The 27,029-nt window shown below is 38.2% G+C and overlaps 1 protein-coding gene across 1 annotated transcript in view; it reads right to left on the bottom strand.

Annotated features, from left to right (window-relative positions):
• Window positions 1–27,029, bottom strand: part of TTC17 (tetratricopeptide repeat domain 17) — a 55,687-nt gene that overhangs the window by 10,672 nt on the left and 17,986 nt on the right. Inside the window, exons 7-18 of the mRNA XM_063398343.1 lie at window positions 26,691–26,835; window positions 26,189–26,328; window positions 25,794–25,954; window positions 25,374–25,486; window positions 24,279–24,419; window positions 23,735–23,850; window positions 22,454–22,628; window positions 21,875–21,952; window positions 19,506–19,730; window positions 17,149–17,335; window positions 549–719; window positions 38–288 (exon numbers count right to left, since the gene is read on the bottom strand). Of these exons, the coding sequence (XP_063254413.1) occupies window positions 38–288; window positions 549–719; window positions 17,149–17,335; window positions 19,506–19,730; window positions 21,875–21,952; window positions 22,454–22,628; window positions 23,735–23,850; window positions 24,279–24,419; window positions 25,374–25,486; window positions 25,794–25,954; window positions 26,189–26,328; window positions 26,691–26,835 (1,903 nt within the window). The remainder of the gene's footprint in view (window positions 1–37; window positions 289–548; window positions 720–17,148; window positions 17,336–19,505; window positions 19,731–21,874; window positions 21,953–22,453; window positions 22,629–23,734; window positions 23,851–24,278; window positions 24,420–25,373; window positions 25,487–25,793; window positions 25,955–26,188; window positions 26,329–26,690; window positions 26,836–27,029) is intronic.

Raw genomic sequence — 27,029 nt, 5'->3', positions numbered from 1 at the left:
TTTAGTACAAGACTTAAGTAAACTCATTCAAACTTACCCATTCAGCTTCATCATCATCACCACAGTCCCCAAAACAGGAGCTAGCAAGTCCATCCTGAGATCCCTTCTTCAGGACCCGGATTCCCTGCAAGTCCATCCGACGACCTTTTACCTCCAGTGCCCCTTCAAAAGCTTCCTGAGGCCAGGAATTTTCAAACTCATCCACCAAAGCTAGCATCTCTTCAGACATCTGATCATCTTCCAAACCCTCCACTCCTTCTGAACCGTTGCTTTCTGCAGTGACTGTGTCTAAGAGGGAACACCATAAAAAACTTCAAAAATTATTTTCCCTGTGCTTTCACAAATTGTGCAAAAAGAATCTTTTTTCTGTGACCCATTTTCCCACTCATACAACCCAAGTATCACTGGCTACTCACTAGTTTATGGCTTACTTGTTACTTTATGGACAGAGAGGGGAAAACATAGCTTCTCAGTGGAAAACAGGAAGCTCTTTGAAAAAACTAGAAACCATTGTGTTTGCCAGAACTGATTTTGTAAGGCTGACTTACTTTCCAGTCTCAGGAAGGAGGGATCCCTTGCTGAACTCTGAGTAAGAACTTCTGGATCTTCTGTACCTCCTTCAGAGTGTCCTTCTGTCACTGCTGTTGCTGACTCATAGTGGTCATCAAAGTATTTCTCCTTGCCATAACTGCCATCTGGATTTTTCTCATGACAGTGGCCTGAAAGAGAGAAATTTACTGATATACTAGGAGAGAAAGCTCCTCCTGGATACAAGTGCAGAAGCTGTATTGTGGAAGCTACCATCTTCGAGTTTTCTGTGGATTTTCTATGTTTTAAATCTATGGATTAAAAGAATAATTCTATGAAGTATGAAAGGCTTCATTCAGTGAGTAAAAAACTGATCTGCCCACTGACAAGGGAGATCATGTAAAACAGTTACAGAAACCCCATGTTATTAGGTATATGCTGTAAACTACTAATGCAAGAAAAATCAGCTACTTTTCAAGGGAAGGTTGAACAGGAGATAAGGAATTACTGTTTGTTGGTAGCCACTCCAATTAACACTCCCAAGACATGTTTCAGTGACAATGCACCATTTGAGGTGTTTCCCTGCCACAGGAACTTTCAAGACACCATAGTGGTCACTATGCTTACGTGCAAGAGAAAAAGGGCCAAGGCAGGGCCAAGCCTTCTATGCCAGCAACAGACAGCATGTTGGTATGACTAGCTCATGAAACACAAAGACAAAAGCTAAGAGCATTAGTCTGTGCAAAAAATCAGAATTTTATACAGCTGAAAATTTAACATCCGTAATTTTGTGCTCAGGTTACAAGTTCACATTCCACTAAAATGCAAAGATCTAGGCATAACATCAGAAAAAATCCAAATGTAGAGAGTCAGTAATAAGCAGAAAGAAAAAAGCACAAACTTGCAACAGTGGTCTTTGAGCTTCCTTCAGTGCCACATAAGCATTCAGACATTTTAAAGGGTGGCCACCTGCATCTTTGTAACAACACTTTTGAATAAGTACATTTTAACGACAGATGTCAGATTTTCTATGCTAATTACTTTCCACGGCCAGAGGTGCTTAGGGAACACAGCTAAAGACACCATTCTCCACATGTGTGAGAGGCTGGGAACTGCCCTGAATCCTGAGGTGCAGCTACAGGGCTGATGCACAGACTGGGGGCACTTGTCTCATCACACAAACCTGTCCCCACTGAGAAAAACATTCCATGTACACAGCTACTGCTCTCAAACCCTTCCTTCATTTCAATCACTTGTGAGCGAAAAAAGTATACACATACAAATGAATTAAGAGGTGCACAGCTGAAGAAAAGAAAAACTAAATGTGAGATTCTCAAGTACATTCCTCATTCTGCCTTCTCTGAATGCACATTGTATTTCTCCATGCACGTGGGAAACGTTTTTTTCAACCAGCAGCATAAAATCACAAGAATGTGATAAAGTAGACCAGTGATCCCCTTCTACTTCACACAATGATCCTATGCTACAAAGGAATAATCCCAGGTTTTATGCCTTTATCAGGCCAGTGGGATGAGAGGATGGTTCTCACTCTCACGTGAGGGTAACCTGTTCCACTGCTTCTCTGCAAAGTGAAACTACAGCTTTAGCTCTCTGCTTCTCCATCCCGGAACACTCAGATGTCATCTCTGGAGGAGATAACAGACCAGTAATTTCTCTGTGTGTGTGAGTGACCAGAATCAAACAAATTAAACTAGATTCATAAATCCCTTGAGAAAACTATTTCTTGTCCTACCCTCTCTGCAGTATGTAAGAAGACAAACAATGTTATGAGTAAATATATAAACCAGAAGTAGTTCACTTCATAAACTCTTCTAATATCTACCATACAGTTGTACTCAGCCTTTCCTACTATTATCAGTCATCGATTCTTTCTTCAATCCCCTGTCCATCTCTCCCATTCTGCCAATAAAAAAATAATTGGTTTCATAAAATAAACCAAACAACCCCAAACAAACAAAAACAAACCAACAAAAAAAAGAGAAACCCCCAATCACTTCAATATCTGGAGAGCCTCATGTTTATTTATGAGAAATGGTGCACACAGAACACTTAAGCTGCCCCCACCTGACATCAACCCAGCCTGATTTCAATACAAGCCAGGTGCTTCTCAGAAATGTGATGACCACAATTTCCTTTGCTGAAGATCCACTCATCAGAAGTACAAAGAAAGAAGCAGAGGGGCTCAAACCCAGACAACTATTTTTAATTGAAGCAAAAATGTCAAAAATAATTTAAAAAGCTGGAAAGCACAAGCAGAAGAAAAAAAAATTGACGGCACTTAAAATTCTACTTAACACCAACTCCATTAATATTAATTTACAAACACTGACAGCTAAAAACAGACTAGATGACTATGCTGGCTTTCTTGGGATCTGAGAGCTGCTATATATAGAAGCCTGAGTGACCTAATTTTTTCAAATTGCTGTTTTCAGTTGTCTGATGTTGCTGGAGACAAAAATGGTAGCTGAAAAACCAGTGGAAGTTGAAGATCTCTAGAGAGTGAACCACAAAGCTGATGGTACTGAAACACTGCAAGTCAGAACTTTGCAGCTTGTGCCAGCCAGGATGCCTGAAGCCCACCAGGGGAGTTCAGTGGGGAGGAGTGTGAGACCAGCAGGGGAACAGCACAGGCACAAACTGCAGGCACATTCTCTGGGGAACTTCGGCTGTATCACTGCAGAACTTACAGCACCTTTGCTGTGCAAAGGACAAAAGTGACCAGTGACCTACAGGTGCTCAGCTATTTATTATTAATATTTCACATATATTCTGGCTGTCTAAATCTGCCACAGGTGAGTTTTAGGTGTAAAGTCCTGACACAGTGATATTACAAAACTTGGAAGTCTAAAATTTCTACATTGTACTTCGTAAGTTCAGCCTACTCCATCCTGAAAATTTACTAGAGAAGGATCACTTTCTTGCTCATTTATTTTCTGAGAGCAGGTGTTGTCACTCTTCTTATCGATTCTGTAGAGCTAAGAAAGCTCAGAGGGAAGTGGATCAGAGCCTATTTTACCTTATGTATTATGGGACCTGGTTACCGAATTCCAGAGTGAAATGAAAATCATAGTGATGATACAAACAGGTGTCTGTCTTTTTTTAAGTGATGCAAATAACACAAATAGTCTCTACCAGGTTAAGGAAGAAATTGGCAGAAAAAACCCCGAAGAGTAATTCCTAATTTACAAAGGAAATCCTCTGGAGAAAAAAGCAAACACAAACTCTAAACTGAAGCATTGAGACCTTGGAGATTAAAAGAACACAGTACTGTGTATTAAAGGACCCTATTCCCATACTGTTATAACTTGTAATTGTTTTGGCCAATGTGAACACACTTGTACAGCATTAGCACAAACCAAACTTTAAATGTAAGAAAGATTTGCTCCATCATCCATCCCATTTAATATCAACCACCTTCATGATTTTCAGGACCCCTCTCAAAAGTCCACTGAAGCTGTGGTAACTACTGCATTTGGTAGGGTGGAAAACCCCTAGATAAAAAGTCAGGCTGGAGTTCTTTAGGAATGGAGTGATTCTGAACTCTTAAGCTGAAATCCACTTAGCGTAAGGAGGGAATCACCCAGAGTGTTGACACCTGTCACAAGGAGGAGAAATGTTAGGAGGGAGAAGCCATGCAGTAACTGAAGTGTAAGACTTGCTCCCTCTATGAATGGGTAACAAATACTTATTCTGAACCATATTTAATGTTGCCACATTTCTCAGAAAAATCACACCTGGAAACCATTATGAACTTTTCTGGTGCTGTGTACTTTTTTTTTTTTTGTCCAAGAGCAAATTTCTGTCAATTTGGGTGACTGCAGATGCTCAGATTGAAAGCAACACAACTAAAGCAAGGAAAGGAACGTAGGAAGTACAGAAAAGACGAAAGATGAACAAACAACACTCCCAGAGCATCACAACGAAGAGCTCCACCTCGAGGAAGGTCTTCAAAGTAATCAAACCTTACCATTAAATTAGACATTGATTGTTCTAATAATGTAAATGAACTGCCACTGTAGCTGCTTCTTGTGGTACATCTGGCAGAGAGAATGAGGCCTCATTAGACATTTTCACTGTTTGATTCCTATATACCAACTAAAGATATGTGATTTGGTGTCATCAGTAGCATTAGAAATAAAAAGTAAAATTATTTTCAAGTGTCTTCAGTCAGCACAAAATTTTTACTAACATTTAGTTCTCTATCAGTGCAGAACCTGCAAAATATGTCATTCCTAACTCTACCACCTGTGTTCCAACATCCTAGGTTAATGAAAATTATGGGATCCTAGCTTCTAATGTTATACAGACTAGTTCCCTTAAATTTTTTTTGGTACATATTTAGAAATTACAATAGCAGAATAATGCCTCAGAACTAAAAGTCAAGTCATTTTAAATTTAGGTACTGATTTTTTTCCCTACCATTTGGAATAAACAGAGCTGCATTACCTCCTGAATTATTACAAGAGTCAAGGACTGTTGCTGTAGTCAGTGACTTGCATTAGGTTAGGCAAAATGCACGTTAGCTGGAGATATGTGTCACTTAAATGTTTTGCCTCTTTATGGGTAAACACAGCCAAGAGAGAACTGTACTTAATACAGATGTAAGTCAGCCTAATACCTGAGTTGTCAGAGGAGAGAAAAACTGAAACCAAGCCCTAACAGGAGTTATCAACTCCATACTTATTTTTTATGAATGCTTAAAACTAGTATTCCCCACAGTGAAATTCAGTAAAGATAGGTCTTTTTTTTCCTTTTTACAGCAGGAATGACATATCACTGAGCTCAATGGAAATAAGTTTCAATCCCTGCATGCAGATGAACAGTCTCATCTACAGACATCTCAGCAGCAGTGCATCAGTAAAAAGTCTTCTCTTTTGCTAGTCACTGCTTACACAGATGCAGAGACACATAGGTAAAAGGCACTGGTGTATTACCACTTCACATATGAGAATAGGTAATGATGCTGCTCAGAGCCCACATGAAAAATGTGGGTGTGCTCACCACTTGCGTGACATTGTATATTTACAGTTAGGCTAAAATATATTCATTACAGATATTAAACTGAAACCCAGCACATCGCCACCCATCACTTTTATAGAACCAGTCTCATTCAGTGCTTCGTGTCACAGGCAACATGATTTCCCAGGGTTTACAAAAATAATCCAGAATGAGAGAATTCATCTACCAGAACCTTTTGTGCACCTAAAACTACTGAGATCTCAGTCATCAACACTGGAGCTAAATGAGCACCTTAAGACCTGTCTTACTTTCTGCACCACAGTGACTTTGTTGCAATCTGACATGAACAAGCCAGGCAGTGTCACAGGGAAGTGCTGTTGGGGAGACCATCCTCTAGACAACATAAGCACATGAACTTTGACTTTCATGGCAATGTTAACTGGTGATTAACACACTGCATACTCTAATTACCTTGATCTTTCAAGGTGAACATGGTAATTTCCTAAAGATCTTCTGGGACATTAAGAGCAACCATGTTATTCCAATCACATATGAACATATATTTGATTGCAAAGTATTTGATAAGGGAAACAAATCCAAGCCACTTATTCGACATGAGTTTGAAAAGCAAGAGGATGAGCAGTAACTACAGAAGAGACCTATCTTTAGCAGCTATTGCTGCTCTGCTTACCATAATCATAAATTAACATGGTTCTATTTAGATTTTGCTCTAAAATTAATGCGGCCCTTTTCTTACTGTTTTAATGAAAAAATACATATTTATACTTCAAAATGAGTCCTATGATTGAGCTCTGAAAGCAGAAACCGCAGAACACTTAGGACTGAACAGGATTGCCATCAAAACTGTTACAGAAATGTCATGGGCTGTAACTGCTGAACTGTATAACAACGCTGCAGTCCAGAAGCAATACCAAAGGAATTTGTTGCTTTCCACACACACAAGCATAAAAAAATACAAGTTAAAGAATATCCAGTTAAGTTTTTGTGAAAAATTATCACCAAAGTGATAGCAGGTAAGTAAAAGGAGAAGAAAACTCAAAGTTTTAGTTAGAATTAGCTGGCTGTGCAATACTGATCTGTGAATGTTGGCTAGGTCTGTATTTAGCTCAGGAGAAATCCACCAGATCTACCACATATCCTGTGCACTACAGGACCAAGGAAGGACACAGGGCAGATGGGCAACCTACATCTGCAGAAACATGAAACACTTCACAGCCTTACTGATGACTTAAAAAGCACAAGCAGTGGTCAGTCTTGCTCTCTCTGAACCCAACAGTATCATGCTGATTTTGTCAACCACACAAGACTCAGCTCCAGAACAGGAACACCAGTGCACCTCCAGTGCCTTTTACAGTTGTAACACACTGGATAAACCACTAAAAAGATGTATCTACTACCCACATATCATCATAGATTCTATTCTGGGTATCAAAAGACAGATTGCAGTAAGTTCCCTCTCTGATTAAGTGAAGTATCCATATGGGTACAGGAAAAGAATGAGGAGTGTAGTGCTCAAATTTTAAACCAAGCTTTTAGTGTGTTTTCTCCCTGCACACAAACACTGTTTGTTAATTTTTACTTTTTCCTTTAATATAAATCCTCCTTTGAAAAGCCAGAACTTACAGGACAAAAATAAACGTTTTCAAAGGACAGGACAAACTGCTGACTGAAAAAGTGAAATACTGAAAACAAATAATGAAAAGCAAAATGAAGTATTTTAAAACGTGATTTTAATAAATTCCTCCCTTTGACAGCCAGTGGCCCTTCTTCAAAGATGATGAGAGGCATGCTCAAAAAGGAATAGTCAAAGAAAACACTATGTAAAAAGCTTTCATTTGACGCATAGCAAAAAACCAGGATGATAATTTATGCCATCAAAATTTAGACCAAGGCACACAAAACAAAGCATACAAGAGTTCTTTTTTTTGTTATTATTTATTGCAACAACAGTTTCCCAATTAAGAGGCTTATACGGTAAAACTGTTCTCACTCGTAGGAAGTTTTAAAATCTGATTTGTAGCAAAAAAGCTGCCTCTAAATTGGCTTTGCTATAGATTTAAAGGTTATCTATTTGTCTCATCACAGCAGTTCTGATTAAACCTTTCAAAACATACAAATGCCAACAATACAGAAGGAGAGTTCTTGATCATATTGTTACCACTCTGTAACAGACCAGTCCCTGATGAACAGATATACAAACATTTTCCTTATGAAATATAAAGAAGTGGTAAATAAAACACGGGGAAAAAAAAAAAAGAGAAAGACAAACCTAAAGTAAAACTTAATGCAGTTTAATAAGAGACATGCATGCAAAACATCCTGAAGAATTCAGTAGGCTACTCTACAACAGAGTATAAAATGTCAATCTTCCTCCCAAGCATCAGGGAGGGGAAAATCAGAGAGATTGACTACCTAAAGCCTTCACTCTCCACCCACTAAAATAGGAGCTTATTTTTTACATGATGCACATCTAGAACCAGAAACTTACTCTATGATGCCAGGAATAGGGCCTAAAACATAGAAACATATAAACATCTAAATGTAACCCCCCCAATCCTGTCAGTGAATAAAAGAAAACTAGAAAATGTCTCTTTCAGAGGACCCTGTTTCTGGTCCTCTGGACCATGTATAGAGTAGGAAGGTAAGTAGCCTTCCTGTCTGAATTTCAGTCTGTGACTCAAGGGTAACGATTTTTTCTGCTTGTTTGTATTGGGGAAAGAGAGGAAAAAAAAGCAAGAGAAATAAGCACACAAAAGTTCTGAAGACAAAGGCTTGTCCTCAGTGACTTCTCCTTGGGTCAGATTTTTTTACTGTAGGTAAGAAAATAGTTACTTATGAATTTCTTAACAATAAACACTCACCCACAGTAGATCACAATATAAGGCTTTCAATGAATATTAAATGACTAATATTTACATCCCTGTACACAACACTATTCTGAAACCTGTTTATGATTAAGCACAAGAAAATTCTTAGTTTAAATATCACTAGCATAAGCAAAGTCTACAGTGACCTGCATTTTTTTTGCACTTTCTAGTCTTTCTTCTTTTCCACATGTCTATTATGCTAAACATCACATACTTTTCAGATCCGGTTAGATCCTAAATACCTGTGAACTCAAGTCTAAAAAGGACTTTAAGTACAACAGTAACCTTCTACAGAGAAATGGCATCATACAGTTGAACTCTAGGAGATTTAGTAACTCCACTATGGGTTACTGTTAGCTTCCCACTTCTCTGAATGCCTGGGGTTAAAGCTCCAAAGCCAAGGAAAGGCCTTGTGTGTGTCTTGATTATCACTTTGTAAGGTTTGCACCACATACTGGAATTTAAACAATATACCACAGGGACCCGATTATATGCTTTTTATTCTGAGAAACTATTTTGATAGGTTGTATTTCTGCTTATCTGTGTATCTCTTCACTAGGTTATACTGCTCAGCAAGAGCAGACTCATGGTTGGACTTGATCCATGACAATTTATAGATTTGTTTGGAATAGATTGCAATAGTGCAATTGCTCCTCCAAACTGGACATCAAAGCAGAGGCACTGACACACTTACACAGCAAACCAGTGTTAACTGGTCAGGCAGGCCTGTCCCTTACTGGTCTAAGAGAGCTTCTAAGTGCTTGGCAGTTTGCCTGATGGCACACTCTACACAAATTCATTAAAAAACACAACTGCTGCTGTAAATACGATTTTTCAAAAATCCTGGTTTTGATGGTTGTGATGATGCAGATGAGCCTTTTCTTAAGTAAGGAACACCTGCAAAAGGTTACGTTTAACCAAAATACTGCCAACCACTCTAGATTAGAATTCAACAAGAGTACACTCTCCTCACACTGCCAGAGCAGTACAAAGCCATAGAATAGTTACTTCAGAAAGACTAACAATTTTTGGAAAAATGTCCCTTCTCCCTAAAATAGTTACATTCAAGAAGCTTCAATCTCTTCCTCTAGGGAAATGCTGAACTGTCCTAGTTTCAGTCTCTAGTAGCCAGAACAGATGATAGATTTAAAGTTTTCAGGACAGTCAGTGCACAACACAAACTCACATGAAGCAGGCAACCAACCTTAAAAGGAAAAAACAAATCAATAATGCAGACAGATCAGGGGTAGTTAAGTGCCTGGCACTCCGTGGCTCAGTGTGCAGTGCTCATTTTAATCCGAGCACATGGCATTGCATGCTGCTTTGAGACAGCCTCCACATGACTCACTACAGGCTGAGGCCACACACCACCACTTTACAAGTTCTCAGATTTAAGCCAAGTGATTTAAGCCTTCAAGGTCTCGGCCAGCTGCTAATGACACTAAACTACACATTGTCACTTTTCCCATATGTGGGGACCACAGGTTCTTTTCTCTTGCAAGCATGCTTTAACCAACTCAGTAATTCAGTGTGTACAGCTCAACTATGAACATGTTTGTGAAACTACATCTCCCTGAAGATGTAGCTGGGGAGTTACTACTACTTCTAAAAAGGGTGTTGAACACATGCAGTCGTTGGAACTTTTTTAATAGGTCCAGCTCTAGGTGTTGCATCCAATTAAGGTTCAGTAAGAAATTTCAGCAGCTACGTGTAAGTAACTGCCACTAGCAAAGACAGCCTCTCAAACAGAGAGGAAGACACAGACAGTCACAAATTTCTCATTTTCTCTACATTCTTGTCACAGAAAAGTATCATACACATTGCAGAGAAATGTTAATGCATCTGATAGCTGAAGGCATAGACTTTTGAAAATTTAGCTGGAGAGAGAATCTTTTCCCTTTGAGCAATGCCTGACGTTTCTCCTCCTCCTATATGAACATGTAGCCATTGCCCAAGTTAAGGAAAGATCCAGGTCACATATGAAGAAGAATCTTTTGCACTGTAAAGGCAGATGAAAATGGGAAATGTCATATTATATTTAGTTTAATACTGTACTGCTTTTTCTTTGTACTGAATGGTTTTGCACCAGTAAAGTCTCACTGACTTCTCCTACAATTCTAAATTCTCTTCCATGGTGCAATTCTCATTTCCTCAGTTACTTCAAGAGCTGAGGCCATGATTTTCTCCTGTGTCCTCTGCTAGCCAGTGGCCTTCTGATCTTGGGAAAAGACAGAATGGATACAGAACACTAAATATTGCAGGTACTCCATTCTTAACAGAGCATGATGCAAAGGGAGACTGATGACTGCTGGGAGAGGCTTTCAGGTCCACTGCCATGCAGGAGATAAGCAGGCCATGTATGTAGGATAGCAAGACACACTTTGCATGATGAAAGAAGCTGCAGAACAAACTCACCCATTAGCATATTTAACACACGCAAAAGAGAATGACATTTGAGCAACAGAGATACACTTAAGGAATCATGCATTGTTTACAGAAACCTTTAAGATTCTTAATGGCCTCCCAGCAAGCAGCAGCTTGGAAGCAATGTGCATAAGCAGTGGATACACAGCCTTTGGATGCTGGTGTAGCTAAAAATGCCACGCTTAACGTAGTACCGCATTCTTCCCTTTTTCCAATTAAGAATCTCAATCTATGCATCTTTCACATAGTTTTGAAAGGAAAGACAGGTTCCAAAGTGAGCTTGGCACAGCGGTATTAGGGCAAGGTCATTCACCTTCAACTTCCTTCAGCCACTCAGGAGATACTACATGAAGACTTTTCAGGGAAAAGTATGATTTATAAATCAGGCTCCAAGGAGTGAAAAGTACCAAGAAGCCTGCACCTGGTCAACTATCTTCAAATCACATCACTAATATTCTAAGATTACTGCAGCAAAAGAGGACTGTGGGAACTGCTTCTTCCCTTACTACTGGTGCTAGTGGTGCAGAAACAGCAGCACAAACCCAAAATAATTTGGTCACATTCTCACAGAGCACACTCTCACATGGATTTCTCCAAGATCTTCCACTCAACAAGTACATCTGACACTTCCTGACACCCTGACTCCCCAGGTTGGCTTCCACCAGGACAAAAAGCAACCTCATTCTCCCTACCTCCCACCTGCCTGCATTCTGCAAGATATTTTCACTCTATACAAGTGCAATTTAACCTCCTCTTACTCCTTTAGCACTAACAGAGCCCAAATATAATTGTTCACTTGCACGGTGAACAACAGGCACATGGGTGCACTCTGTGCATGTACAGGGCAGCAATAAGCAACTGAGTATTTAACTTCATTCAAAGGATTACAGTGATCTTAGAACTGCCACTGTGTCACACAGAACACACTTTCTCTATGCTACTGCTAAATGACCAAATTATTGCCATGATGTGTTTCTGAGAGCTCTGACAAGCTGTTCATATGCTTCATAGAATTCTGCTTGTTGTTTAAAAACTCTGCTGGTGTTAACTCTTCTGTTCATACAGATGAACTTTACCATAAGGCAAGAGAGAGAGCTAAAGAGAGAAGAAACAAATGGCCACAGATCTCACTGCTTTCACAAACTCTAAGATAAGTAAGAATACTAATATATGCAGTATTCTCAATAAGGTTCAGGAGCACTCATGAATTCTGCCTTCTAATAAGCAAATCAAGGTGAGAAAAAGCTGAATTTTAAACATACAGAAGTGCTCAGTTCAGAATCCCATATAATTGGTATAGATTCTGGCCTTTTGCTTCAATGAAAACACAATTAAATTCTGAGCTAAGCTCAATACCCTTTGTTCCAAGAGTAAACATCTTAGGCAATGTTTATTCCATTAACATTAATGTAACACCATTAACACTGTGAGTGATAAGCATTCCTTGGATGAACAAGATACAGCAGCTTGAGAAGGAGGAAACTTCTTATATGATAAAAATGTTTAGGACCCCACTCTATAGGAAATGGAATAAAAATGTAGCAGTCTGTTGCTGGGACTATCAAGTCAGTCATAACTGGTAGGGAATAACTGAGTTAAGTGAAAGGTGCATTTAAAAATGCAAAGTATTTCACATCCCTGTGTCTTAACACACTATTTAAAGAAAATTATGTGATCTTTTGCTTAATGTTTGTGTATCTCAAATCACTAAAGGGACTTGAAGTGATTGCAGCTGTCAAACCAGTGTCAGAGGCTTAAACTGGGATGTTGATTTAAGGAAGTTATTTAATCTGTCATAAGCTTACTATTAGAGTTTCAAGCAGAGATTGTCCCTTCAGGTCAACCTCTCCCCTCTAGGTCAATTTAAAGGTATAAGCTTATTAACTTCAACTTACTTGAACTTATAAGAACCTAAGTGCTGGGCGATAAAGGGAAATCCACACACATACAAGCTGAAGCACCTTTCCCGTGTTTTATTTTAAGGGGAAATAGACCAGTTTCGACTTCATGTGGCACAGAGTACTGGTGCCACAAGAGGGCACTAGAGCCACGCCTAACGCAGATGCACATTCCAGAACTCACTGTGAGGAAGAAGGATGAACTGCTTTCATAAACACTCCCTCTGCACACAAGGTTTCTTGTGGCATGCACTTACATTCATACTGAACTCACACTCCCTCGACTTTCCACAGAGCAGCACAAAGCCTTTTGTAAAAGCACTATCCTGACAAGGAGGAAAGACAGTGAGACTTGGGCCTAAAGCTTGAAACAAGTCATGTTTCATGCTTTGAATAGCATCAGTCTGTTAATAAGATTTTGAATTTTGGTCTTGCCTAAAGAATGTGAAGTGCATGAGCTCATAAGCAAATGGAACTGTGAGTCAGAGGTAGATGCTTAGTCAGGTAAAAATTATGAGTACAAATGACTTGTGTTTGCCCAGGCAACAATTCTGTTTACCCACAGAAAGAAAAAGTGTTGTTCAACACCAACTAACAAATCAGCATGTTTCAATGGTCAGCTGACCATCACACTAAAAATATGGTTGTCATATTGTGTAACCTTTTTAATAAGGCTTGGAAACATCTGAATGTTCACATCAGCCAGTGAAGTGCCACAGGAACAATCCCATAGGTGGATTGCCCTCTACAGACCTTAATACCTGACAAGCGCTACTTGCAATATTTTAAACCATAAAGTGTGCAAGACTAATCTCAGCAATTCAGTATGAGAAAAAAATTATGCCGGCTTTCTCTATTAGCTGCCCAAGTATTTAATTTCTTCATCTCTGAGAGCTGACCCTGTTTTTCACATTAACACACCTCTTGGTCCTGTTAGCTGCGTGTCAGACATGGCTGCTGAAGTTATCTGTCAAGCAACAAGAAGTGTTTCTTAAACTGCTTCAGGAACTGACTCACCAGTAACCTAACAGCAGATACAGCAACACTCTTAACCCTACCAAGTTACCTCTAGAAGGATCACCACAGGATAATGCTGGAACCCTTTTCTCAGATATTTGGGAATAAGGCACTGTGTGGGCTCTTGCTGTATAGCATCTGTATTAGATGCAACTGCCTGAACTCCTGCAGCTTTTTAAAATACAGGTGATAGGGCTGGAATAACTCTGGACACTTCACACACATCCTCCATAAGAAAAAAACCCCATCAGAAACCTCTGCAGATTTAAAAACTCTTTTACCATGAAAACAAACATTTATATAAACTTGAATATAAGAGGCAGAAGTTAAATAGGAAAGTGTTGGTCTAAGATTTTTTAATTTTGATTCTCATGTGCATGAAGCGGCTTGGGTTTGAAATATAAATTATCTACACCAGAAGTAAGTTACTAAAAACAGTACCAGGCAGCAGTACAGACAGGAAAATATAAGCAAGCATCCAAAAAGTCAGTGTTAGTCTGTCACACTTTCAAAGTCCTGCACTAAAAGCAAATGTTCCAACATGCTTGAGAAAATACCTATTTCACTTATTTGAAATAAACACCAAGCAAATACTGTAATCAAAAATCAGGCCATGAATTCAGATTTTTGATCCCATATTCCATCTCATGCTGGCACATAATTGCCACTGACCATTTGCTGGGTTGTGCCGATGGCTCATGGCAGCAGGGCAGGGAATCCCGTGTCTCGCTACTTAGCTCAGTCCTCATGAACAGAGGCTTTTGACAGGCGGAGCAAGAACAGATATCACATGGGCCTACAACCCAAAGCACAAGAAGCCTACTGCTGGTACTTTCAGAAATGCTGAAGGAATGCTCATCAAAACAAGATGATATTAAACCTGAGAAATATCCCACATTCCAAATGCTTGGTAAATTTTTCAGCATAAGACATTGATATCAAAGGAAACAAATACTTTGTGACATGTCATCAAGTGAAAAATAATCTCTTTTCAACAGTTTTCCTTGGACTGAAGGAGCAACAGAAGACTCCCAAAATTTCAGGATACTTCTAAGTGCAAAATATGATTTCTGAGAACACATTTTTGAAATGATTCTGGTTTTGGAGACTTAACCTCACTTCCATATAGCCTGTCAAGGTTGCTCTTGAGTCAGTTGAAGTTTACAAGGGGGAAAAAAATATTTCCCCAAATAAGATGGGTAAATCTATCCTTCCATTTTTAAAATTTTGAGTTTGGACTTAAACCACGAATCATCATCAAGGCTGAATTAACCAGTATGTTTATTTTACACTTTGCACAAGAATTTACAAAGAATATTTAAGCTTTTTGTTAGGTTTGTATTTTCAGGTTTTTTGCACTAAAACAAAAGATGACCTAAAGGATGTTATAAATAAAAACAAAAATAAATATTAAGACAAGAAGAGTCCCAGAAAAAAGGCAAATAATATAAATACATAAATAATGGAAAATACTAAAAATGGTAAAATACTTAAATAATGGAACACAGAAATTTATTGAGCTCATTAACATGCTAAGGCATATTCAGCTCCCTCTTGATTTAGCAGCTTCACAAATTCCTTATTGACCAAAACCCAACTCCAATGTAACAGATGAATATATTCATGCTCACTTGGCCAACCCGTGGCCAAGCTGGCAAAAAAGGCAAACAACACTTTTCTCTTATGCACTTTTGAGATGGATTTTCCCTCACATTCAAGAAACACAAACTTCCTAAACAGCATATGCTGTAACAGCTGACCTCAAAATGAACATCCTGGATCAGGAACCAATGCAAGCAGAAGCAAAGAATCAACTACATTATGACAAGTTTAAGGAAGAAAAGCATATAAAACAAAAGATGTCTAAGATAACTTTGGACCTCAGATACAATCACTGCTTGTTACTGTTTCTGTTCTGTGAATATACTTTTAAATTGCTTTCTGCATAATTTCAAAATAGAGTAGGTATGACTAAAGTTTGACTGGAATAACTCTAACCTTGTGAGTTACAGACTTTTGAAAGACCTTAATTAAAAGCAAACAAACATTGTTTGTTTTTTGTTTTTTAGAACAGTGTGTCTCTTCTGATGAAATGTGCAAGTTGCATTACTGCTTACTCCTAGGATTTTTCTAAGAAGTTAAGCGATTTTCTGAAGTTAAGCGATTCATTGTGAGCTACCAGCAGAGGAGTTCACATTATGGGTATCAGCAAGAGATCATCAGCTGGGCTGCTGCACCACTCACTCCAGCCCACTCAGCCAAAGAGGAGCCATTTCTCTGCCCAGCGATGGACTCCCAATCACAGCCAAATGCACAGGGCCATAAAAAGTAGTATTATTTTAATGGCATAGTCCTGGAACTTCACCTACGATGGCATCATCCATATTGCACCAGGAGATAGGATGGCCCCTAGTCTGTGTTTAGACAGCAAAATTCTAGATGCTAAATCAGAGGAGGTTTCTCCATGTCTTTTCACTGGAGAGGGAATTTAAAAAAAACCTCAGAGGAAGTCCTAGCAATGCTAAAAATCACAAGCATTTCTCCGGTGAGGTTTACACTTGAAAATAAAAAAAAATATTAGATGGAAAGATACCTTAGTATCAATTTGAGACAGAAGGGATTAGAAAGTGTATTAATAAATTGTCTTCAAGACTGCTCCTGAGTATCATATTTGCCATATTAAAGTACGGACAAAGTACTGAAAATATTCAGTGCGATTGAATAAAATGAAAGAATCCATCACCAAAAACTATTGGTTTTTTAAAAAATAAGTAGCCATTAATGACAATAAATCATTCTGTTGAAAATAATTAAATTTTTTTTTGAGGGGAGAGATTGGATTCTAAGTCATTCTTACACATTTTTGGAGTGTTAAGAGCAGTGATTGCAGGTCCCATTGAAATAACAAAATACAAGACATTCTATTCCTTGAAGACTGAACTCTAGAAAATGACAACCACAGTACTGAACACACTGAAAGGATATGACTTAAAACTAAACTGCTCTTCATCAAATTTTTCAGCTTTAAGGAAACAAACCCAGTTGACTGTAAAACCTGAAGGGATGTACCAAGGGGCTATTGAGCAGCCTAGCGGTAGATCTGCACTTTCATAAATACTGAATCCAGCATTCCTCGTTCACCACAAAGAGATATTGGTGGTGTGTTAAGGTATTACTGACAGTCAGGAGTAATGTGCACTCAGTGGAAGCCCTCTAGATATTCAAGAGGTCACCTTCAAGCAATTATTTAATGGACTGTAACTTTTCCATTAAAAGCAATGTGTCAACCTTGATCCTTAATAGTAGAAAGCACTGTAAAGCAAAAGGGTAGAAACCTGGAAAAAAAAAATCTCCAACACCAAAGGCAAGTAGACATTATTTGTCTTGTGGTCCATCTTTCAGCAGTTGCTTACCACTGCACACAGAAGAGGTGATGTTGTACAGGAAAGGATAAAACTGCAAACAGCGGATCATCTTCAGGCTGCTTTCACACTCCAAGCACTTGGTTGTCAAATCCAGAGCATGTCTAAAGGCCTGCAGTGCTCCACTAATGTTGTTCTGAGCCAGGTATGCATTTCCTAGGCTCAAAAAAGTCAGGGGCTGTGAAAAGAAAAAGCAATACACTGCAGTGTAAGTATAGTCATTGTTTAAGATTGAAGCCAACTAGGAAAAATCCTTGTCAAGTCACACCCTCCCAAATCCGGTGAGAAAGAATTTAGAAAACTTCTTAAGCAGGCACTCCACTCTCCATTCTTACAATGGAGAGCTAACAGCTTGATGCATTGGTAGTAACCAAAGCTGCTTTGCCATAGGGTTGTGTTAGGAGTTCCATCTTTCTACAATAAAAAAGCAGCCGTTAAATACACACAAACTGAAATGAAGCATTAAGTACTTATAACCACTGGAAACATAATGCTTACTGCAGAAAATACCAAGGACTAAACAGAAATGCACAAAGGCAGGTTAGAATCATTAGAAGTCTGCAAAAAAGTAAAAAGATCACTAGTGTTCTAGCAGGACAGATGCACTGCATTTGCCAAGAGTGTTTGCATTTACTTTATCAAAGCTAGGTTACTGAAAACACCAATGTCACACTAACCTAGCAGTACACATTTCTGGCTTTCAATTCTTTGTAAAATAGTATTTTTGTCTACTGCTTTTGGCTACTATCCCTAAAATATGTATTTCTTTGAAAAGTAAAGATTGTAAACACCTCTTTCACTGGGTAGAACTTAATACTTTAATACAGGCACACAGTAAAACCTTACATTATTGGCTGACTGAAAAGTCTTTCACTCGGACAAAGTAATTTGCTGCAATTAACAGTACACTGCTAGAATAATGACTACAGCATTGTAATTTAGCAGTGGTTTTTTCCACTAAACAGTTTTTTACATTGATTATCTACAAATGTGAAGACTGAGCAGTAGCCGAAGACTTTTCCAACTCAGCTTGTATTACTAAACTGCATTCAGAAAACAGTGCAAGCTGAGCAACAGGATCTCTCTTTCTTTTTAACTGCTTTTGCTGATAGAGCACATATTTTATTTCCAGTAGCTGTAATTAATTTTAATTTGTATTTACTTTCCATTATATTCCAGGAAATACCATTCAAGTACAGTGCCTCCTGCTAGGTTTTCTGGTACAATAGGTATTACAGGACTGAGTACACCTGAAAAAAACAGGAGCAGGCATTACTGTAACGAGGCAAGATTTGCTAGTATTTTTGAAGAAAAGCCCTACTCACACAACATGTTCCTAAGGATTCCTAGGTTCCTCCCCTCCAAGGCTGTGTTTTTAGGTGTTATTCTTAAGGCACATCATTCATAGTTCTTTCTGAAGTTTCTTTTTGCACTCTTAGCTGCCACCCAAATGGACTACATTCCTTTCCAATATAAATCTGAAAATTTGTTTCTGAATGCTACATTGAATAAGCTTATTCGGTTTTTAGCTTTTGTATGTGCTAGGTGACTGGCAGCCTGGCAGGTTTGAACTCTGCTAATCTAACTAGAGAGGTATAAGCACAGGAAAGAAGTCACTTGAACTTCTTACTGAAGCATCCCAAATGTAAGATCAAAATCACCTGCTACAGTAAAGGTGTTCCCTGCTACGCTGTTCCCTCTCCATTTCTTTTCACAACTGTTCTGGCCAGTCCAGGAGTTCAAACAGTTTATACAGAAACTGTCTATGTGACATAGGTGACAACCTACACAATGTTTATCATGTTACTGTTCAGAAATACAAAAACCTGGTTTGCATCTGTGGTTGGAAGTAAAGCCACCAAACAACTAGAAGATGTCTTCCTCTATGTATATAGACAAAATGTAGGTACAAATAGAACTGTACAGATAACAAGTGTCACAGAAAGACGTCTATACAGTCAAAGATCTTGGTGGCATACAAGCTACTTTAAGGGTTTTAAGAATCAAGATACAATGCTGACACCTTGACAGATCTCTGTTTTAGGTTAAAATGCTGCCAAATTCCAGGATTAAATTCCTTAAATTCCAGGAGGCACTGCTGATAGGAATAGGTTTGGGGAGTCTAAAAGTCTGTCACTGATTTACAATAACTTCTCTAGATGTTTATACTCTCAGCAATCAGCATCACCACTGGCGCACTCAAGAATTTCTATGAAAATTAAAATCCATTGTAAATCACAAGCTGGAAGATGAACTGCATGCACCGGTAAGCACAAGTAACACGTATTTAGAAAATAATGAGGGGAAACACATTCACTGCTGAGCAAACACAAACCCCATCATCTTACCTCAGAGGCATTGATGGCCAAAGCCTTCAGCAGGAGCCTGCTGGCATCCGAATGAAGACCATAATGAAACAAGAGGTTAGCAAGATTGACCAGAGGGATGTCCTGATACTCATGTGGAGCCAAATTATATGCTTTTTGCAAACAGGTGATAGCAAAGGTGCTATTTCCAACTGCACGCCAGTACAATCCAGCTTCATTAAGCACAAGCCACAGAGGATCTTCTGGCTATAGGAGAGTCAGGGAAAAGGATAAAAACACCCACCAAGAGGTGTCTCAGGAAGACAGAAATGCCTGCTCTTTAACAAGAAGCAAACACAACTCACTCTTGTATACTATATTGTTAACTAGATACAAATTAGACTTTGCTGTGACTATTAGCAGATTATTCAATCTGCTCCATTCTGCTCAAATGGACACGATTCCCAGGCTGAACTGTAATACAGTAGCAGCTGTTGCTCACACTCTGCTCATATGAATACTTTGTGTCATGACCACAGAATCCCTTAAAACGCACAAGCAATAATGGTTAGTTCACTACAGGAAGCAAGGCTTGTCAGGCAACTCAGAGCCTTAAAATTATACAAACACAGATCTATGTAAAATGCTAGAACTGGAAAGTCAGGCAGCTATTAAATTATAGTTAGATGTGCTTCCAGGTCCTCTGTCTAACATTACCTTTCCCTGTCAATTTAAGGTTGTAGAGTTGCTTTTTCTTAGATTTAGTTATCTATTTGTCTTAGAAGTTGACAACTGGCAGGCATTAGATACTGTTTAAAGATTATAAAATAGTGAACAATAAGTGAGGGCAGGTGAAAGAATGGAGGAAGTGTCAAATACATCTTGAATGTTCCTTCCTCCTCTTTAACCTATAACAGCAAAAACAAGCACTCAACCTAGAGGAGAAACAGCAAAATTTAAAAATCATGACATGTTGACAGAGGTAGGTAAAACATCCACTTTCAGATGCACTTTGAAATTATTTAGAAGCATGTTCTAGTTTTTAATACGTTCATCATTCTGTACCCAATTCTACAAAACATTTACAATATAAAAGTAACACCTGAAATGGATGTCCAGTCCTACCTACATGTCTGAAGCCCAAATGCATGCCTGAGTAGGAAACATGCAGCTAGGAGTAAGGAAGCAAAGCAGTGACACTGTGTTGAATTAGTCATTAAGATGATGTTTGTTCCAGGTTTCAAAAAAACCCTCACACAGAAGGGTTCTAACTACGGTTCTAGATGAACTGGAAGATATCAAGACGATATAATGTTCTTCATTTGGAATTTCTTACATAATCTATGATTTCAAGATTATTAATGACCCCCGTTTTGCAATGCACATACATAACATTGCTTGCACGTTCTTTATTCCAAACTCCTCACTCAATTATTCTCCATACACGTCTTAATCACCTCTCCAACTATCAGCATTTAGTTATTAGCATTTTGTCTCTCCCAATACAACACCACTGACTGTGGCATTCCTGATCTAAGTAGTTTATCATTAACAGAACAGGTAAGACATAAGTCTTCTTACATCAGCAGACAGAGAAGTTCAGGCTTTTAGCATGACAGCAACAGAATACTACAGTTAAAACCAAAATACTCATGCACTGCACAGCAAGATATTAGACATGTATAGGACTGTTCTGAACAACATAATAATAGGCATCAACTCCTACTGCTCATTTTTCTCCTGGTTAAGACAGATGCACATAGTAAATGGTACTGATTTTAGACTAAAAAAGTATCTACATATAATACCTTGACACAACTTCTACAAGAAAGTTAAATTGAGAAATATCAGCTTGACATGTCAAAAAGAGTCAACGTCTCTCTCAATGCTTCCTGTCACTTGACTCTCAAAGGCCCCACGCAAGATGGAGGTGGCATTCCACAGGGTTCTATACAGAGGTACATTCTTTGCCCCAGAGTGCTAATTATCCTGACAAGAGATTGACAGAGGGTTGGTTTCCTTGGAAGGAGAGTAGGGGGAAAAGAAGGGTAGTGGGAGGAGGAGGAAGAGCACAAGGCAGGCATGCAAGAAGGGGTGGCAGACGGAGGAGTAGTTCCAAGCTACTTCACCCAATTAAGCAAATGGCTGCCAGAATTAGCTAATATATATTGCTGCTCCATATCCTTGCAACAAGAACAAGCAAATGCAGGGCTGTTTGACCCACATTAAACTGAATTAGATACTTCTCTATATATTTCTGCTTTACTTGTAAACATGGATTTTTGAGTTAGTTTCATCTTAGTTACAGGCATCAAATAAACTCCTTCTTAGTGTGTCACTAACTACTTTAGAAGTATAAAAACAGATCTCAAGTAAGAATTTTGAATTCATCTCGTGACAGATTGACATACCTTTTTCATTGCATGATCTAGAAACACTCCTATCTTTGCCAGTGTAATAGTTTCATTGTTGATACGAGAATGCAAAACCTGGAAAACAAAGATTTGTTTTTCCCCAAATTACTGAATAAATTTTACAGTCAAGATCTACAAGGGCCATTCAATACTGGTTTCCTTAAATCTTCTCTTTAGCAAAGGGAAGATAAAGATACTGTACTAAAAGGAGGATGTTAATGCATAACACTTAAAGCAACCAATCTCCAGAATGCAACATGAAGGCTTCAAGTTACCAGTGTGGTAGAATGCAGTAGTTCTTGGAAATTAATCATATCAAGTGACTGTTAGACTTAAAAGAAAGATGTGACTTCAAAGAATAAACTAAATTTCCCATTTTGTGTGCTTTTGGTCATCATCTGAAAGAAGTCAGACAAGTGAATCCCTTCTCCAGTACTATCAGGAAGAATCTGACCACATTTTTCAGAAGTACTGATTACTTTGAAATATTAAAATCTTTCATGATCTGAACAACATTTTTAAGGCAATAAAGACGACGATTTTAAACCAGAGAGCTAACAAGAAAACATCTCTTACTTGTCTTGCTTGATTGTCGGGCATCCTGAATTTCAAATCTAGATTAGTGTCTAGTTCCTTGACCAGAATGTTCAGAGATTCATTATTACGAGCATCAGTAATGGAAGAACAATCTGGTGCTGGTGCTTCTCCATGCTCAGCAGTCTCTCTTGGGACATTCAGTATTGGCTGGATTCTAGCAATAGGGAGAACCAAGACAAATTAACAGCATGTGCTGCATGCCATCATGTAGAAATACAAGAATCTGCTAAGCCTCCTACTGCAGACTGCTGTGAGACACAAGCTGCAAACAGGAAGAACTTAAGGACAACCCTTCCCTTGAAAAGTCATTTTTAAGGTCGTTACTTTCCATTTTTAAGCACAGAATAACAAGAACAATGAACAGTGCAGTAGAGATAACAGAAGGTTCTCATATTATGCTAATAAGGATTCTGTGAAGTTTAGGACTAAACAGATAAGTGACAAAAAAAAAGTTGAACTTTTTTACACTAAAACTTGATTTGAAAACATCAAGAGGTAGCCAAATTACATATAAAGAACATTCTAAGATAAACACTCTTTTTTTCCAAAGGAAGCTGCTGGATGTTTGTAGATGGGAACTTTCAACACAAGCTCAATACTAGTATTATACTGACCAGGTAGAACACAACAGCTTTTTTACTACCACTGTTATAATTTCAGTAACTAGGGTATTACAACGTTGCACTGATCTATGTAAGTTAGCTATGCAGTACAGACACATTTATTTTATCCTATATAATAACAAATATTACTGACTCTTCCATGACTAAGCTGATTTTTTACCACTGTCTCAAAGGAATGAGATGGAATTTTCCACTCCTAAACCCTTTTTTGTGTTTTCTGGTCTTCATCATTTTCTGTCATCATAACTAAAGCAAAGAGGATGTGTGTAATGTACAAGAGTTAACTGTAGTTATTAAATAGATGCTCACCTCATTCTCTCTCTCAAGGTATTTTTTTTTATTAATACAGTCCACAAGACATTCAGACTTGTGCTTAAATCTTCATTCTGCCTGTATTTAATGTGTTCACCCCGGACTACCAGTCGGGGAAGAATCACCACGAAATGGGATCTGCTGTTATACTTACAGCAAAGACAACAATCCAGGAAAATGCCTTCCATCTGTGGAAAGGCCAGAGAAAGAGGCCTGAATACCTCTCTGCTGTTGATTACTAATTGTATCCATCCTCTCCAGACAGAAAACACTCTTCACTCAAAGTAGAGATTTACAAACACAGCTTTTAAAAATCAACACTTGCCTGAATCCCCTGTTTTCTGGAGGCAAGAAATAAGTTGGTAGTTCTTCTGGGTCAGGAATTTTGGGGAAAGATTTCATGCATTCTGACCGCTGAGGCCAAAGAATATGCTGTTTGTCCTAAGGGGAAAGGAATTATTTTTTATTATTTCCTCAACATTTAAAATATTCTAATGAACAAGGTAATAAAAGGGATATTAAAGGATAGTCTGAAGAAAAAAAAAATCAGAGATCTTTAAAATTATTATTTTTCCATCTTTCTTTTTTAACATCAGGAGTAGAAATTTCTATCTTTACTTAGCTGTACCACTTTACTTGCAGCAGATGTTTACAGAACAGCTTCCTCTGTGCTGCAGAAGTTTCAAAGGATGGGAAACCAGTACAGAGAAACTAGACAGATGTCGAAAAAATTCAGAATGCTACATTCTCCAGAATGTAGCCACACATCAAAACTGTGGCCCAAAAGCTACGAAGTGTCACCTAAACAAGGAGAGGATTCACTTTCACCCCTCCTCTGTGAAAGGACAAAGCTCATCCTCTTCACTCACTCTGCTGGGTTCCACGCTCCACACTGAAACCACAGAACGAGCCACAGGGGAAGACTGCACGGAGTGGCTGTGAACACTTTGGTTTGCATGAAGATCCAAATTCATGGATGTCATACTAGAAGTTGAGGAGTCTTCACCAAACTAGAAATGACAGAAAGACAAATTTTAATAAAGGAGATGGTACATTCCTTGTTGAACTTCTCCATGTTACTTCCCCTCCCCACTCATGTAGTTAAACCCCACTGATGAGCTGAAATGTGGGTAGCAGAAAAAAAAAAGTAATTTAAGCCTCTTGATCCACTCAGACCATGCAGGAATAATATTCATACTGCAAATAAGTCAACAATGAAAACACAAGAGCAAATCAAGGAAAAAATGCTAAAAGGTACCAAGCAGACACTTGTAGACCAGAAATAAAATCTACTTATCTAGATTGCACAGCTTGAAATCAAGTCAGAATTGCTAAGACTCAGAATGCTAAGACTAAGAATGGCTTTCAGAATTCTCTGAATAATCTGAATTTATAATTACTATAATAGGAAAAACAATCAGAGACAACAAGAAAACAACAGCAAAATCAAAAATAATTATTCCTCCTTCTTAAATGAGTTAAGGAGAGATTTCAAAACATACTCCACATTGCAAAACAACTGAAATCATAACCCTTATCTGTAGTTCTAACACAGCAGAGGTGTTGCTTAGGTGGCTGTCATTCTGGATTTTCAGTATTAGCACACACCTTGCTTCCAAAACTTCTTAGTACTCTGGTACCAAATTTTATTGGTAATCATAGGAAACTAAGGCTTTGGACTGCAAAGAAGTTTTTGAACTCAAGTAATTCTCCTTTTTAAGACAAAGTCTTTTACAAAAAACTCTCTGTATTTCTACAGTTCACAGTCTCTAAGCTTGTATTAATATCAAAAGGAAAGTGCATTAAAATACTTAGCACTCTGGAAAAAGAGACAAGAGATTTCTCACTATAATCACCACAGCCAAAATGCAGCCCTTTTGTAAACTCTGAAAAAATTGAAACTATTTTGCTAATAAAGCAAATGGGATGTAACTTGAAGCAGTGGTATCACTTTACAGACAAACCTGAACATATTCCACATTTTCAAAAATGTCTCCACGGTGATAACGCACAGGCTGATCCCACTGACAGTGCAAGCTATGCTGCTGGTTGCCCAATCTGCAAATCTGATGGTTCCCTGCAGAGCACAAAATAGTTTTTTACACTAGAGAAGTATGGTTTCTGAGAAAACATAGATAGCACACAGTCAACCTCTCTGTCCCCAGTCTGGTCAATCCTTTTTATTTACTCCATCAGTCCAGAGGGAACTCCAAAAAACTCAGAAAGAATTCCCTGTTCAATCTCTTGTTTTAATAAGCAAAACACAGGAGCCAGTCAGGGCCATCTCATTATATGAAGAAGTTATATCCTGACACTTATCTGAGTGTGTGCCATATTTCATTGCTTTGAAATATGAAATGAGCATGAACACTAAAAAGTTGTACCTAGTTGAGCTTCTTTTGCCATCTGTGTCTCATGAATGATGTTCCTCAAGATTTGTTCCTCCTGGATGAGCTTGTACTTGTCCAAAACATCTTGTTGCCTAAGATAATGGTCATGCTGCTTTTGATATTCCTTTAACTCATTTAATGTTCGCTGAAGTGATCTTGGAAATTAAACAGAGAAGATTTACTTTGAATGCTTTCTAGAATATCACCTTTTCCTACACTCTTGCACATTTTCAACTCTAGGTTTCCTAAAGTATTCATATGCTTAATTCTATTGCATAATCAAAGAAACATAGAAATTTAAAAACAATTCTTCTTGAAATGTAAGTAATTGCTGGAACAGAACTACAGAAGTTTGAGTGTATGTTCTATTACTGGGATACTTTAGTTACCTATGCTGGGCTTCCAATTTTTGCTCAAGTTTTTGCTGACACAAGACAGCATGCTTCCTTTTTACAGCTTGCTCAAACCCTGGTTTGGCCTGTAGAGCATGATCATAACACAGGACTGAGTGGTTGTACTCTCCAAGCATCTGAAGAATGACCGAGAGAAAGAATTAGCCATTGTGCAGTAATAGTTAATAAACATAGTTTTAAAAGAAGCCATTAACCTAAATTTTAATTTAATGGTAACAAGCAGTCTGTCATTTCTGACACTCAAGCCACCATATCTGTTAAAAAAAGGCTGCTGAAGAATTTTACTGAATTATTTCCAGGTGCACATAAAAGACAGACTTTTGAATAAAAGTATCTTGAATCTTAAGCATTAAGCATGAGATAGATGCACATGGAGCACAAGACATACTGTAAAAGAGTAAAGCATTACAAGTCAACCCCAAAGGATTAAGTAATATTTAATTTTCTTAAAGTCTTGGAAAATAAAGATTGTATTTACTGCGTATATGTTTCCTAAAGTGTAATAGCTGGTAAAGAAGTCACTGTAATCCAGAGCTGCATGAACCACAATAGCTGCATCTGCAGAGAAGTGAGCCCGGTGCAAAATATTTGCCAAATTTACCAGTGCAATGTCTTTATTCTGCCTAAAAGAATAAAAGAAAATAAAAAGAAAAAAAATGAAAAACAATCATTAAAAGAAGGTAAGACTGTAAGAATCATGCACAAGGATACATTCATTTTCCAGTCACACATTAAAATATATCACTTGCTAGAAAAATGTCTCAACTATTTATATGCCTAATATAGCACACAGAGACCAAGAACAAGTAACATGGAT

This window comes from Prinia subflava, chromosome 5, assembly GCF_021018805.1.
Source record: "Prinia subflava isolate CZ2003 ecotype Zambia chromosome 5, Cam_Psub_1.2, whole genome shotgun sequence".
Lineage (NCBI taxonomy): Eukaryota > Metazoa > Chordata > Aves > Passeriformes > Cisticolidae > Prinia > Prinia subflava.
Note: the sequence above shows the minus strand (reverse complement) of the source record. Positions and strands in the feature narration are given on the sequence as shown.